This window comes from Rhea americana, unplaced genomic scaffold (genome assembly GCF_003343005.1).
Source record: "Rhea americana isolate MKP2758 unplaced genomic scaffold, rheAme1 scaffold_98, whole genome shotgun sequence".
Lineage (NCBI taxonomy): Eukaryota > Metazoa > Chordata > Aves > Rheiformes > Rheidae > Rhea > Rhea americana.
Genome location: NW_028187177.1, coordinates 913,918 through 929,410, shown reverse-complemented (window position 1 = coordinate 929,410; position 15,493 = coordinate 913,918). Strand labels below are relative to the sequence as shown.

The 15,493-nt window shown below is 40.0% G+C and overlaps 1 protein-coding gene across 3 annotated transcripts in view; it reads left to right on the top strand.

Moving 5' to 3' along the window:
* The first annotated feature begins 4,078 nt into the window (after nt 1–4,078).
* LOC146584023 (transmembrane 9 superfamily member 2-like) overlaps nt 4,079–15,493 on the top strand; it is a 34,623-nt gene continuing 23,208 nt past the window's right edge. The window contains exons 1-7 of one of the 3 annotated variants that reach the window (XM_085325559.1): nt 4,079–4,300; nt 5,589–5,656; nt 6,917–7,010; nt 8,465–8,592; nt 8,819–8,948; nt 11,228–11,349; nt 13,498–13,609. In XM_085325559.1, coding sequence (XP_085181685.1) covers nt 4,184–4,300; nt 5,589–5,656; nt 6,917–7,010; nt 8,465–8,592; nt 8,819–8,948; nt 11,228–11,349; nt 13,498–13,609 — 771 coding nt within the window. In that variant the 5' untranslated portion in view covers nt 4,079–4,183. Of the gene's footprint in view, nt 4,301–4,561; nt 4,630–5,588; nt 5,657–6,476; nt 6,518–6,916; nt 7,011–8,464; nt 8,593–8,818; nt 8,949–11,227; nt 11,350–13,497; nt 13,610–15,493 lie in introns of those variants that run through there. The other 2 variants (XM_085325561.1, XM_085325560.1) reach the window with 2 other exon arrangements.

The following is a 15,493-nucleotide window of genomic DNA, read 5'->3' as shown; positions in this document are numbered from 1 at the left end:
ATCGTACATGAAATTCAGTTGTAGCTACTTTTATCAACTAAACTAAACTGAAAATGGAAAAGTTAGGAGGAAATCTATGGATATGAAAACACAATTTARAACAATAGAAAATTGCCATTTTAGCTGAACTGCTCATTCAACAAGGCCCAGTTTAATTAACACTTAATCTTTTAATTTAAACACAAAACTGGATTTTTAGTTATCTTCTTTAAAGTAATTGACAACAAAAGTGGAGTTGTCTGATTGTGTTTTTTGTGTCTTTTTTTTTTTAATAGAATGGCTTTTGTTTATAAGAATGGAGAAAAACAGACTTGCAACTTTTTTACAGAAGACCAATATGCACTCTGCATACTGTCACTGAAAACTGGTAGCCAGAATCTAAAAACAACACCCATTCCCACTCTTTGAAATACCCTTAGAGTTAACTTCAACAAGATGCATAATCAAAGGAATTGCACATTCCTAAAATGTTTCAGGATTTAATGCAGCTCCTAGTTCATTCTTGTGCAGTGAGGGAACAGTGCCAAGAGGTATTGCAGAGAAGTTACTTCATGCACCTGGTTCCCATGCTGAAGTCCCATTAAGATTAACAAGGAGACTTAGAAAATCAAGTGGAGCCACTGATCCCAAGTTTGACTAAGAATCCTCTGACCAGGGGCCAGTCCCCATGCATTTGGGSGGGACTGAGGAGCTATCTCTACAGATGTGTTTCTATACTGCATCTCCATCAGCTGTTCAGGTCACCAGGTGGCTTTTTTAACAGCTTTTCAAAGGGTATATGTGCTGTATAGTAAGCAGTGCTGCTTAGTACCTTTTCAGGTTCTCACCTGTACATACTTAGGATATCAGATATCATAGCCTGTCTGAGCCTATGAAGTCTCTAGAGCTGGCAGCGCTCCATAGCTAACCAGCTGGGAGATAATAAGAAAAAGTTTTCCTTCCATCTATCCCTACTGCCCTTCCAACTTGTTCCCACACTGTTACTTGCCCCAGCTGCATGGAGGAACAGCAGCAGCTGTGTAAGGTTGAAGCACTCAGAAATGCTGTCCTATAATTGGAATATGGTCCCCCAGCATATTACCTTATTCACTTTCTTAATGCATGGAATGGGCATTGCTCACTCCTCTGTGATTTCTATTCTCTGTGGTATTCTTCAGACTTTGCTTTCTGAAAGGTTGCACAAAATCTGAGGCTCCTTACTAATACTGCCCRGTGCATACAGTCACAGGGCTTCATAATTTTCACATCTGGATCAGAGAACCTCTGACTCTATTCTTCAAATTTTCAATCTCCTCTGTTCAGTTACAGACATTCAACAGCTCCACATATTAGAGCAGAAGGCAACATTACCTCATAGATTTGTTGAGAATGCAAAAGAAGGTATACAAATACTTCTMTGGACTGCAGTGTGCACTTAAAAGAGGATCACCTTTCCAGCCTAGATGCTAAGAGGTTGTGGATACTATTACTGTGTGTAGGAAAAGGGAAAGATGACCTCTGGTCAGGATGTGGGAGGGCACTGTGTGGGATAGCGATGCAGAGACTGAGGACTTGCATCTGGCATAGCCAGATACTCATCCAATTATAATGTAAAAAAACAGGTACAAATTCTAATTTCAATACAAATAATTTTAAGCCTCATAAGGTAGTGAAAAATGTGAATTTTTAGCCACTGTAAGAAACATGCTAAAAATAGCCCCCCTCTCCTGCATATGAAGTCTCTCTATGTAATTCTATAACATACACTGGTGTATATGCTGACCTCTGGCCAGGTAAATGGAAATAAAAGCAAATGGAAACTCAGCTCTCTTTTATTCTCTTCTGATTAAAAGAGTAAAATACTTTGTGGATAACTTGAGGCTTATTTTTTTTTACATTCTGTTAACAAGTACTGTACATGTAGCTAGATGTCACTAGCAGCAAAATAATTACAAGATGTGACATTTGAGCATGGCTGCCCTAATTGTATCAGGGCTAAGTTCTTCTAAAAGATATCTTCATCATGCTTCACATTAAGATGTTGTTTCCATCTATATTGCAAATTGGAACTCTATTTCACTATAATCCATTACATAGTTTATATACCATGTTGCACCAAGTTCAGTGAGCTAGATCTTTTTTCATAGAGGATATTTAATTTCTCCCTCTCCTTTTTTTTTTTAAGTTTGTATTTTGTAAAAAAAAATCTGAAATATTCAGAAAACGATCTGAGGCCTGAATGGAAACTTATCAGTAATGTTCAGTTAATAAAGAAGTTCAAGAATAAAGAGSCATGACAGTTTCTTTTGCAGATCAGTTTCCAACTTTGATTCTTCTGATAGGAAATGAAGTAATAAGTCCTAATATTARTCCCTACAGAATAGGAAATAAAGTTAGAGGGGAAATCCAAGGAAACAGATTCAAGGAAAACCTCCAACTGCCTTTACATGGAAGACAGTTCCTATCTGACCAGTGTAGATTACTTGCACTTCAATACTGCTTGCATTATTATAGATTAGAAAGTTTTYCTTATGTTTTTAAGAGAAAAATGCAATCAAATACATTAATGACAAGCCCACTTACATATAAAAAATCAGATCAATTCATGCCTTTTCATTGATAACCATAAAAATTAACACCCTAGACAGAAACAGGGAGACATTTCCACGAGGAGAACACTTCATGCATTTTTTCTGTAGCTTTCATTTATGTTACTCTCCTGAATGACCTCTGTGGTGTTTAACACCACAGCTGGGTTTAAACTGCAAACCTTTCCATATGAAGTGCAATAATTTGGATCTCCCTCATACCTAGCTGCATATTTTCATYAAACATCTCGTTCTTATAGCAAGTTCAGTATAAATAGAAAATAGTTCAGTCAGTTCAAAAATAAATACTTCCATGACAACCTGTACAAAGATCAWTTTCCAGATAGCTACAAATTCATAGATATTTATAGAAATTCAATACCTTTTGTGCATGAAACTCAGACGAGTAGATCAGAGCAGCACAGTTTCTGGCAAGGACTTTGTCCACTGCTTCCACACTGCAACTCCMTGACCTGCTTTTCCCCAGTCACCTATTTGGGATCTAATTGTGGCCATCTRTAGTTCAGCAGTGTAGGATCACAATTCCCTAAGCCATAGCTGAGACCTGCCTGCAGTGACTGCTCAATTTCTCCAGGTCAGGCTGCAAAGAAATGCAAGAGTTAGTATCCCTTTCTTCATTTGCCTGGTTCTGTCCTATGGAAAGGGCAACTTGCTCCTGATTGCTGAGTTGGGTAAAATGGYTTTACATGGTGGTTTTGCAGGGGTAATGCAAACGTCATGTCYGAGGTAGGAGAGAAAATGGAGAGGCAGCAGCTTCTAGATGGGAGATACACAGAAGATGGTAGAGGCGGTGTCTGCTCTGCATTGACAGCGATGCCTTCACCGTAACGAGTCAGTAGGGAATAYTGGTCTTGCCAAGAAGCTCGGCTTGCAGCCATCGCTTGTGCTTACCAAGCTTCCAAACAGGTTTTGCAGCCCGTCCCGCATGCTCCTGCCTTCAGTACCACAACCAGCTAGCCCACGGCCTGGCGCCAGGGCCACAGCGCTGCTGCGGCTGCTGCACGTCCATCCAAAATGTCTTAAATTTTAAGGCAAACAAGTCACCGTGTTTAAAATATGGGTCGCAATACAGTATCTTGGATTTCCCCTCCTAATTTCTGAGATGCTAAGGTCTTATTTAAGCCTTTCCCTGCAACCCTGGCAGCTGAAAACTGAAGAGCGTTTCTGGTAAGAGTCACCATAGGGAACTTTGAGGGGGAAAAATTGGTATTTACTAAAAAATAGATAGAAATAAGACGTAGCAGAGTGCAGCTGCGTGGAGCAGAGGCGTAGGAGCCATACGCTTGGGAGAAGGCGCAAGGACTGAGGCGCCAGGGGCATGCAGGACCGCGGCGAAGCGCACTGCCACCTCCCCGCCGACGGGGCGGCGACTGCCCGCCCCAACGGCCCGGAGCCAACGGCCGCCGCGGCCGCGCCTCAGGGCGCCCTGCTCCAAGATGGCGCCCGGGGCCTCACGCCCTCAGAGCGCGCAGGCGCCGCAGCGCCGTTGTGACGCCGCCGCCGCCGCCGGCCTCCGCCTCGGCTGAGGCCGCCTTCGCTAAGGCGCTGGCCGCGGGTGCGGGGCTCATGCTGCCTTCGCCCCTTCAGGCTGGAAGATGAGGCTGCTGGCGGCCGGCCTCCTGCTGGCGGGCCCTCTCTGCGCCGCCTTCTACCTGCCCGGCTTGGCGCCCGTCAGCTTCTGCAAGGAGGGCAAGGAGACCGAGGGCTGCAAGGTGAGCGCCCGCGCGGGAGGCCCCAGCGCGGCGCCCCGCGCTCCGGCTTTCCGCGGCGGGGAGGGGGCCGCCGAGCGCCCCCCTCGGCTTTCCGCGGCGGGGAGGGGGCCGCCGAGCGCCCCCCTCGCCGCGCGGCCCCCCCCCCCCCCTGGAGCGGGCTCTGCCGAGCGGGCGGTGGCTCCTGCCCGCCAGCGGAACGCTCCGCGTTGTTACGCGGGTTCTCACGCGGTTTTGTTCCTCCCTCCCCTTCCCCTCTTTCAGTCCCTGATCGAGCTSTTCGTGAACAGGCTGGACTCGGTCGAGTCGGTGCTGCCCTACGAGTACGACACGTAAGTACAGGGTGATCGGGAGGAGCAGGTTTTCCGTTCTTCTGGGTGAAGTGACATAATTCATAGCTTGACAGGGCACACGTGTGCATCGAAAACATTATTGCAGGTGTGCAAACAGAATTGTGAACCCAGCGGCAGGAATGAAATACAGGAGGGTGCAAAGGTCGAGGGCGGTAAGCAGTGCCTCCGCACGGTCTGCGCKCTTCCCTCGCTGGTGAAGATGAGGCGTCTTCGTGGGTTTCTAATGGGTGCGTTTTTTGACTCTAGTTTTGGATTTGGTGTAAACTGCTGCATTTAAAAGTCCTTCCATCAAGTCTATAAGATGGGAGCTTTGTGTTCGTTGCTTGTGGCAAATAGAAGAAATTGGAAGAAAAGTCTTTGTTACTTTCCTTTTCCCTCGAAGCTCTGTATCAAATTCTTGAATGCTTTTTCTTTTTGATTCTTGTCTGTGAAAACTRTTACCTGCCTTTGGGGATAGTTATAAGCTAACTAAACAGTGGTACATAATTAATATGATTGTGAGGCTTGCTGTTGAGCATACAAAAGAGAGAAACTTGCCAGTGTTGTACCTCTTACTGTGTTACACAGCAGTGATAACATTGGCAAAGACTGAGGAGTAGCTCCAAAAGCCAACACTGTTCCTGCTTAAATTAAACTTTATGGAAGTCAATGATTTTAGTTCCGCACGCTGAGAAAAGATACTTATTCACCAGTGACAAGTAGACCTCTTTTTTCATAACCTACTGCTGCCAATGCATAAATAACNCCGGCAGCGGCCGCCGCGGGTGGCCGCCGCTTGGCGGGCCGGGCGGAGGAGCCGCGGCCGCCGGGGCCTGGCGCGGCTCGCTGGAGCGGGCTCTGCCGAGCGGGCGGTGGCTCCTGCCCGCCAGCGGAACGCTCCGCGTTGTTACGCGGGTTCTCACGCGGTTTTGTTCCTCCCTCCCCTTCCCCTCTTTCAGTCCCTGATCGAGCTGTTCGTGAACAGGCTGGACTCGGTCGAGTCGGTGCTGCCCTACGAGTACGACACGTAAGTACAGGGTGATCGGGAGGAGCAGGTTTTCCGTTCTTCTGGGTGAAGTGACATAATTCATAGCTTGACAGGGCACACGTGTGCATCGAAAACATTATTGCAGGTGTGCAAACAGAATTGTGAACCCAGCGGCAGGAATGAAATACAGGAGGGTGCAAAGGTCGAGGGCGGTAAGCAGTGCCTCCGCACGGTCTGCGCKCTTCCCTCGCTGGTGAAGATGAGGCGTCTTCGTGGGTTTCTAATGGGTGCGTTTTTTGACTCTAGTTTTGGATTTGGTGTAAACTGCTGCATTTAAAAGTCCTTCCATCAAGTCTATAAGATGGGAGCTTTGTGTTCGTTGCTTGTGGCAAATAGAAGAAATTGGAAGAAAAGTCTTTGTTACTTTCCTTTTCCCTCGAAGCTCTGTATCAAATTCTTGAATGCTTTTTCTTTTTGATTCTTGTCTGTGAAAACTGTTACCTGCCTTTGGGGATAGTTATAAGCTAACTAAACAGTGGTACATAATTAATATGATTGTGAGGCTTGCTGTTGAGCATACAAAAGAGAGAAACTTGCCAGTGTTGTACCTCTTACTGTGTTACACAGCAGTGATAACATTGGCAAAGACTGAGGAGTAGCTCCAAAAGCCAACACTGTTCCTGCTTAAATTAAACTTTATGGAAGTCAATGATTTTAGTTCCGCACGCTGAGAAAAGATACTTATTCACCAGTGACAAGTAGACCTCTTTTTTCATAACCTACTGCTGCCAATGCATAAATAACRAAGATCCAGAATGGTTATGTTCTCCTTTATTTAGCTGTTTCAGAGTAGAAAAGTAGTGGAAAAGAGTCAATGAATAGCATCTTGCAATATGACATGTTAGTATTAACAATATTTCTCTTCTTTGGAACATGTTTCATGTTAAATATTACTTATAAAGACTCTACTAAGAAAGGAGATTTATTTGGGGGGGGCAAGAGGAGAGAACAGTCCTTTGCATTATAGTGTAAATCATCATTTGAAAAGTGTGCTTGGATTTAATGTCATGGATTCTGTTAAAATACTTCAGCTATGGTGCATCTTAGTTGAAATTGATATAAAAAAATTGGCACATGCCAAACTTCTTTGCAGAGCAAGTCAGATTTTTACTAACAGTGGCCAATGCACTGAAAGAAGCAAGAAAAATGCGATGTTAAGGTTATAACTTAAGATACTGATTTAGGCTGATATTTACAATTTTCTGTCAATTAAAAGTAATCTTTTCTGCTTTTTTCTAGTTTTGACTTCTGTCAAGATACGGAAGAAAAAAGGCCATCAGAAAATCTTGGACAAGTATTGTTTGGGGAGAGAATAGCATCGTCTCCATATAAGGTATCCTTGGATATGGTCCTGTTTAAACTTGACAGTTGTCATTTTGATGCCTGTAATCTTGTCTTAGGATATAGCTGAAGAGTTGGTGATCATCTGTCTTTATAATAAAAGGGCTTACAACCTACTGTGTTAAGTAATATGAAATCATTAGATTTTTGACTCTAATAGAAGAAGCTGTAAGCTGGTGGTTCAGACACTGTTACTGGGGTTCTCCAAGTTCTGTCTTCTTGCTTGAAATTAACTTCTGTTGTCTAAAGCTTAACTTTACATTGTTGATATATATCACTTGATATTTTCTATAAAATAAAAATACAGAAGCATTTTGTAGTTCAGATATAAAATGTTCTAGCTTCTCATGCATTGCATTAACAATGACCAAAAGTAGTATCTCTCACATACTGGTCAATTAAAATCAAATTGGCAAAAATTATTGTCAGTAAAGGAGACATGAAATGCTCATGAAGTGCTTGGAAGCTCAGGTGCAGTTTGCAGACTGGGATTTGCTGGTGAAACTGCAAACTTGGCTTTGTTTGTGTACTAGTTGCTAGATAATCCAAATCTCTCTGAGGAAATGAGGCAGCAGAGTTTGAGTCTATTGCTGCTCAGTCATAAGGGACCTCCTTACATTTTTTCATAGGATGTTAAGGAGGTGATGCCTCTTCCCATGTGTTGACTGCTCCTAGAAGTCTCTTCTTCCTTGATTTTTTTGAGCTAATGTAGTTTTAAGTCTTACTGCAGGCTGCAAAGTGCTTTTAAGTGTGAAGCATGATGAGTCATTTGGGCTAGATACCCACTGAATAGACTGTTAAGTTTTATAACAGTTACTTCCTTGAAGTGGCAGCACATTGCAATAATTAAGTGCTTTGTTATTCTGACCACTTTGGCCTTGACTGTGTTAGAATTTTCAATYGTGTTTTATGTCAGCCTACTAACAGCTAAGCTCTAACCGAGTTTTATAATGCAAGCTTGATACACAGATGTGAACACCTTTGTGTTAGGAAGTGTCTGCACTTGAAGCACAGATGTTGTGCAACATGTTGCATTTTGGCAGCATTATCTAATAACTTAGTTGTCATGGGGAAATGCAGCTAAAAATTAACATGGAAGACTCAAAAAAGTATTGTTAAAAGCCTGGTGTAGCAGGTGATGAAATTATCAAAATAAAACAAAATGAAGAAAAAAGCAATACCTTTTCTACCAATTCTCAGATTTGGATTTTCAGGATTTATCTGAATATCTGGCCTGTTGTTGAGATCTTTAGCAATGTGAAAGGGGAGTGTTGATGCTGGATGTACAGAATTCTTGAAATTTAAGCTGAAGTGGTAAATCTGGGATTCAGAATTTTTATAGCAAGAAAGTGAAGCTTCTGGGGGGAAAAAAAGTAATCTTTACATTAAAAATAAGTCTAATTGAAGGAAAGTTTAAGTTACTCTTTTTGTTGACTTTTGTAACAGTTCACTTTTGATAAGCCAGAAACATGCAAGAAAGTTTGTACGAGATCATACGACCCAGAAAACAATGTTGACAAAAATAAACTGGCTTTTTTGAAGAAAGGAATGCAGTTGAATTATCAACATCACTGGTAAGTTAACATCTGTGTTTGGACTTTTTTTCTGCTGTTCAGTTGTTTACATCATGTAAGTTATTTTCTAAGTGGTGACAGACTTTCTTCTATTTGATAGTTGTCCTCTATCATACATCTTGTGGGCACTAATTGAAAACTATGTGCATTACATGAGTATTAAATGTCAGTGTGAAACAAGGTAGGTCTTTTTCTGAGGACCTGTTTTTCAATGTTTTTTGTCCAGGATTATTGATAACATGCCTGTAACATGGTGCTATGATGTAGAAGATGGACAAAAATACTGTAATCCAGGCTTTCCAATAGGATGCTTTGTTACTCCAGATGGTAGAGTTAAAGATGCCTGCGTTATAAATGTAAGTGATGGAACTTTTTTTTTAGTATAGCAGATGTAATTTCATTTCGAGCTTTATTGTTAAGTTTTATTTTCCTGAAAAAGAACAGATATCTTTATAAACATTAGAACATGGACAGTGACAAAACCAAATACTACTTCTATATGCAGTTTCTCACCGATGCACCATAAAAATTTAGTTGCGTACAGTTTTTGACTTATATAGTTGAAGCTATAAAACAACTGTATTGATGGCATCTGAATATTTGTAAGATTTGAGTTTTGTTCTGAAATAAGTTTCATATGTATCCACCCTTGTACTTACTCATTCTCTATCCATACAACTAAGATATATCTGTGGGCAAGACCTTCTTTTATTGCTTTGAGGGAGAAGCTTTCTAGTGAACATCTAGAAATGAGCACTGCATTCTRGTTGCAAAAGCTGTGTAGCACAGATTACAAGCCAAATTCCTCTGGATTTTCCCAGATAGCTGGAAAATATCAAAACACAGCTGTGACAGGAGAAAGAATTATATGGACAACAATTTGAGGTGTGTCAGTCATCCCTAAAGTTGCTTGGTGAACTAATGCTGTTTCATATAATAGTGATTACTCAGTTTTATTTCTCCCAGGATGAGGGACTGTGCTGTCCTCAGTGAGAGGATGAGCTGTCAGCTCTGCCACAGGTTTACTGCTCAGATTTATTTGTATTCAGTAGGTCTGATGCTTCTTGGAAGTGCTGCATTTATCATGCATGTGCAAATCAACTGCTGTGCATGCACAGCAAGTCTGTCTACAGTCTTCTCCCTGCTTAGTTACTTCTCAGGTTCTGTAGAAAGAAGGCCATTGAAAATGGTCTGTGGGTTGAATAACCTGTTTTAGCTAGGTATTCAACTATAGTTCTTTGTATGTGATGTTGTATTGTAGGGCTATGGGGAAGTTGTTTGTAGGTTAAACTGATACCAGTATCTTGTGATGGAAGCTAGCTAATTCATGGGAAATGGTTTTAGCAAAGTCAACAGCTAAGATGAAAAGATTAATTTTTTGTGGGGGGTCTTCATACATAGCAATGGTTTAATTTTTTTAGTGAGCACTCAAAGCTTGTACTATATATCAGTGAAGAGCTATGCAAATTATGTATGTTAGTGGTTGTGTGGATGCTCTGCCATAGGAGCTGTCATATCCAGAATCAATTTTTGTCTGTACACGAAATGAGACTATTACAGGGYATAGCTCTGGAGGAACAAGTGTTACATGGGCAAGAAAGAATGTATCGCTTTGGATATGACTGTCTAATCTCTGTCCTGGAGTCAGAGGAGGTCATCTGGAAGTATACCCAAATATATATTCCTGCAGAGATAGTTATCCCTTAAAATAGTGAGGGGAAAGGGTTATTACTGTTCATTTGTATGACTATAGTATGTCCTCAGTGTTATACAGCTAATGAATTGTGCTACCTCTTCAACTGTTACCTTGGAATTACAGAGAACAGGTGTCTCTGTAATGTCAGGTGTCCCTGAAGACAGGGTTATAATGGAATCCATATAACTTTAGAACAAGTGTAATATTTTGGTGGAGGGCAGGACAGGAAGGTTATACAGCAATTCGTAAACAGYTAATTTGAATGTTTTAAAGACCATTTAGGTTAATATTCACAATTCTTTTTTTTATTATTATTATTTTATTTTACTTGGAAACTCAGTTGGCAGTCTTATCTTCCTAGCCTGTAAATCAGATTAAAGTTATGGTCAAATAAAATAATKTAACAATGTGGAGGAGATAAGAAAATTCAAGTCACCCTAGTCAGCTCAGGTATCATCTGTYACTCTGAACATGAGCTTTGTATAGTTTTCATAATTCTATCTCCTGGGAGAATAGATGACAAAGCAGAATRGTTATTGAAGGTGAAGTGTATTTTCTTGAAGCAGACCTTGGTTTGTAAGCTTCAGTAGTTGGAGTGTCCACCGTGAAGTGTATATGTTCGGGGGGAACAACTATGAWCCTGAGTTCCTTGTACCTTGAATGATAGATCTTTGAATTTGCTTTGGCAGCTTTTTGTTGTAACTTTACAAAAATGGTGTCGGATGCTTTTAAATCTTACGTAATGCAGATGTGATATTTCAACAGTTCTGAGTGTTACACATGTGGATTTGTTTTTATAAATAACATTTATGTGAACATTGAAGTTTTTTTTTTGTCGCCTTCTTTCCTGCTCATTCATGTAACAAGTCTAATTTTGTTCTTGACCACATTGTGCCATCTCCTACTGGAGAAATTTTTAAATCTCTTGGTATTTTGTAGTCGGAGTTTAACAAGAAGAACACTTTCTACCTCTTCAACCATGTTGACATAACAATCATGTACCATAAGGATGAAAACTGGCCTGGTGCAAGACTGGTGATGGCACGACTGAGACCACAAAGGTAACTGYCTACTATAACAGCAGGTACAAGTAGCAGGGAATCCTAATAGTACTTACAAACTTAGAAATAGTACTTGGTGTAATGTGGCTCTTGATTTTCTGAGGAGCTGGTTGTTCTTAACTGTGGTAAGGCTTTCAGTATACTAGTTCACAACTGGGCTTGTACWTACAAAGAACAGTTCTTTATCTGAGGAACATGTAAAAAGCAAAGTTGCATTACATTTACAGTGTCCCTTCCAATGAGGAAAAGGCTGCTTTTGCAAACTCTTAGAACTTGAMATAAACGATTAATAGAAGTTTTCTAAAAGACTTTTTTTTCAGGTACACTGACAAACATCCTTTAACTGGGTGACAGTTTCCCATGTCATCTCTCTCAATCTTGCTGCGCTGCCTATCAAATGTGCTTTCTTTGTACAGATATGCAGTCTTTGTGCAAATATATGAGTATTGGTTTAGATACTGAGGTGTGGATGAAATACTAAATTAATACTGATACTCAAAGAAGCTAAGCATCTAAGAATAATTTGCTTTCTTAAATCATAACTTTTTARTTTCTGCACTATGTTAACCAGAGAGGAGTTAAAGCCCTTCAGAGGTCAGGAATGGACTTAAGTAATTATTTTGCTTTGGCCCCTGTCACTGTTCATACATTTTATATTTAAAAACTGCAGTTCATGTATACAATTTCAAAGTAGATTGCTTTTTTCCCTAACCTATACTCTTCCCTTTATAGAGATTACATTCTTAAATTACRTGACAACAATTATTCAAATCATATAGACATGCTGTATGGTATCACATGACTTGGGTATAGTGCCTTAGTTTTTCAGTTGCAATGATATGGTGTGTTTTCAGTGAATTAGGCTTCCTATATAAGCTTGTTCTTGCCCTTTTCACCTGCTCCCAGATRGTAACAAGAAGACTCTAACAACCTTTGCCATTTTAACCCTTTATTTGTTGCATACTGAATGGTTGAAAAAATAATGGGGATAAGTTGCTTGTTCATGGGTAATGCAGACCACAAGGGGGCACAATTAGGTGGCACATAAAACCTTAATTTTTGTCCTTTTCTGACTTGGTGTTTTGCTGWGCAGCTTTGAAGCTCTCCTGATGGAGTATTCATGTTTGGAACACCTTAGTTCTTTCATGAAAGTTTTTATTGTCTTGGTCTAGTTATTAATATATAATACATGTAAGGTAGAGTTACTTAGCTGGATTTGGTAAGTACACCATGAGAAGGAAGCTATTTTCTGTTGTTACAGGAGATTCATAGGAGTGAATTCAAGAAAACCTTACAGTTTCCTTATTTTTTTTTCTTTTTGTGCTTCTCCAGCTGCAGTACTTCTAAGGTACTGCAGAGAAGGATTTACATGTATGCCTTTATAATGCTGCTCTGAATTACTTTTTTTTTTTTCCAGAGTACACAAGCCTGAAGAAGAGGGAAATTAGACTATTTAAATATTAAGGGAAAATGGAAAGGTTGTCACAGTCATTTCTGTTGCCTCAGTGTAAAAATAAATAAATAAATATTAAAACAAGATACCTGAAATCTATCAAAATGAAAAACACCCTTCCCCTGTGATTTTAGAGGGAAGGTGAGGACTTCTGGGGGATCCATTAGAAATTCCTTGTYAGTGTTATTGACAAACACACTGAGATTAGGTCCCACCCCAATAATGCAATCTTGTTAGAGATATGGTAGGAGATATGGTGGCAGAGAAAGGGTAGCTTGTGTTAAAACTTTACTGTCTTACCACTTAAGGATTTCCAGACTTCACAACCCAGTTAACACAGCAGCATATTCGCTTAAGACTTCCCTCTGATCATGGCAGAAAAGTGAGTAGGCTGAAACCACATCCCATGACTTTTGGGGTATGCCACCTCTGTCTCATCTGTCTCACATGCGTAGCAAACAATTTTATCTATCATGTTCTCACCTGCRCAGATTTCTGGGCATTTATTAACTGAGTCTAGGAGAGTCAAGGCTGCAGTCCCTAGGACTCTTCCTGTGGATTTTTTTTAGCTCTCACTGTGAGTGCTGATGAGAGCTAGAATTCAATTCTGATGTGGCTCAAGGACTGTTACAGAAATTCTGAAGTGTGTGTGTATGTATGCGTATGCAAATCTTATTTAACTTTTTTTTTCTTAGCTACAAACATACAGATGAGAACAACTTAAGTTGTGAAGGTCCACCTATGGAGATTCCTGGTGAATTCAACAATAAACTGAATTTGATCTATACTTACTCTGTGACGTTTGAAGTAAGTATCTTTGATCAGTTATACAAATATGTAAATTCTCCAAAAGAATGAGATCTAAACAACTGGATGATTTGATAATAGTCATAACTGAATTAAGGCAGTGTAAATTGCTTGAGGACTGTTTTGTAAAACAGTTTTCTTATTGTTTGTTTTTCCCCAAACCATTACATTTTCAGTAGTAGAAGTTTAAGTGACACTTGAAATGAATAAATAAAGAGGACTTCCCTTTTTTTTCCCCCCTAGTGTCCAGTTTCAGACAGGAAAGCATGCATCTTTTTTTCCCCTCTTAAACTGCATCCCTGATTTAGAAAATTCAACTACATGATTATTGTAGTTGAATAATCTCCATTATTATCATCATCTTTCAGGATTCTGTGGGTCTAATGATATTATCAAACTTTTCCTGCAGCTGCTGTCTTAAATGTCTTGTTGAGAACCAGCTCTTTTTAGGCCTGAGAAAATGCAATAAAAGAAATATAGCCTTCAGTTTTGCTGTTTTATTACTAATTAAAAGTTTAGTAGATTGAAGAGTTGCTTTCCTTGAGGTACGTTCTTTATTTTCAGAGCTCAACTAGGGAAGTGCGAGTTTCATAATGAAGAAGAAATATTTATATAATATTAAAGACAAAAATGTCTCCAGATATTAATTTAGAGTAAACATAYAAAGTTTTTTTCTAGAGGAGTTGCTGTCTGTCTCATTCTGGAGTGCTTTCATTTCATTTGCTAGCTTTTTGAATAGATAACTATTTGTTGTTTAGAGTACCATGCTTCATTCAGCCTGTTTCAACTCTAGGAAGGAGGAAATCAAGCTTATTTGCAGCTGGGTCTTTACCCTAGCCTGGAAAGTCTGCCTCCTATGAGTTGAGAATAATGTGGTTCGTGCTACTTCAAACCTTGGTGCCCCCATTCCAGTCTACCCTAAAAGCGCTGTTGTTTTTGTGATGTGAGATACCCATCTTCGAGGATCTAGCCTGAGACCACCAGCTTATTTTGCATAGGCAGCCAAGCAGCCGTCATATGGTAACAGCTTTCATTTTACCAAATTGAATTTGATTTGAACCTGTGACCTTGAGGTGCAAGGCTCTATATCCTGTTACTTTTCCCTTGAGACATCCAGTCCTCCTTAGACTCTAATTTTACTACATGAATGAACCTCCTGTCTATTAATACTAATGTTTAAATCTTGATGATATATTGCAATTAAGAATCGCAATGTGAAATTTGTCCAATTATTACAAATGCATAACATGTTTTGTGAATATCTGTTGCCTTTTCTTTGTAGTGGAGCAGGTAAGTTTTAATTGCTGTCAGTTCAGATACTTCCAGCAGATGGCACTGTGTACATCTTAATCGCTGGATACTTCAAAATTGACTTAATTTCTCTGTTACCCTTAAGCCTTGATTTGGAATGAAAGAATACTTAATGTGTTTTACTTTTTATCAGTAATTTCAGAGTAACTTGTAAGAGGAGTAATTACCAGCAAAAGGAATTTTAAAGGAAAAAGAGGGAAGCATTATTTTCAGCAAACTTAGATGCATAAACCAGGAAAAGRAATAATTGATTTGTGGTCCTTTCTAATATGACAGCTGACTTTTAATGATAAAGTTATGATGGCCATTTTAATTCATCATAGCAGGTAAGGTATTCAGCCCTGAACATGTGCAAAAATATAAATAGTCGTGCCTCACACATTTAATAGAGAAAATAGAGAAAAATAAGCAAGTGAGCAGTGTGATGTTAAAATAACAAACTACAGAGCCACACTTCTGAAAATCTGTCCTGACTAGCTGTGAACTGCTGATAAAATTGGGCTGGTAATTTCTATGAGTAACTTGTAGCAATTTCAGTCTCTTACCTGCGTTAGTGCAGTTTTGCAGTGAAAC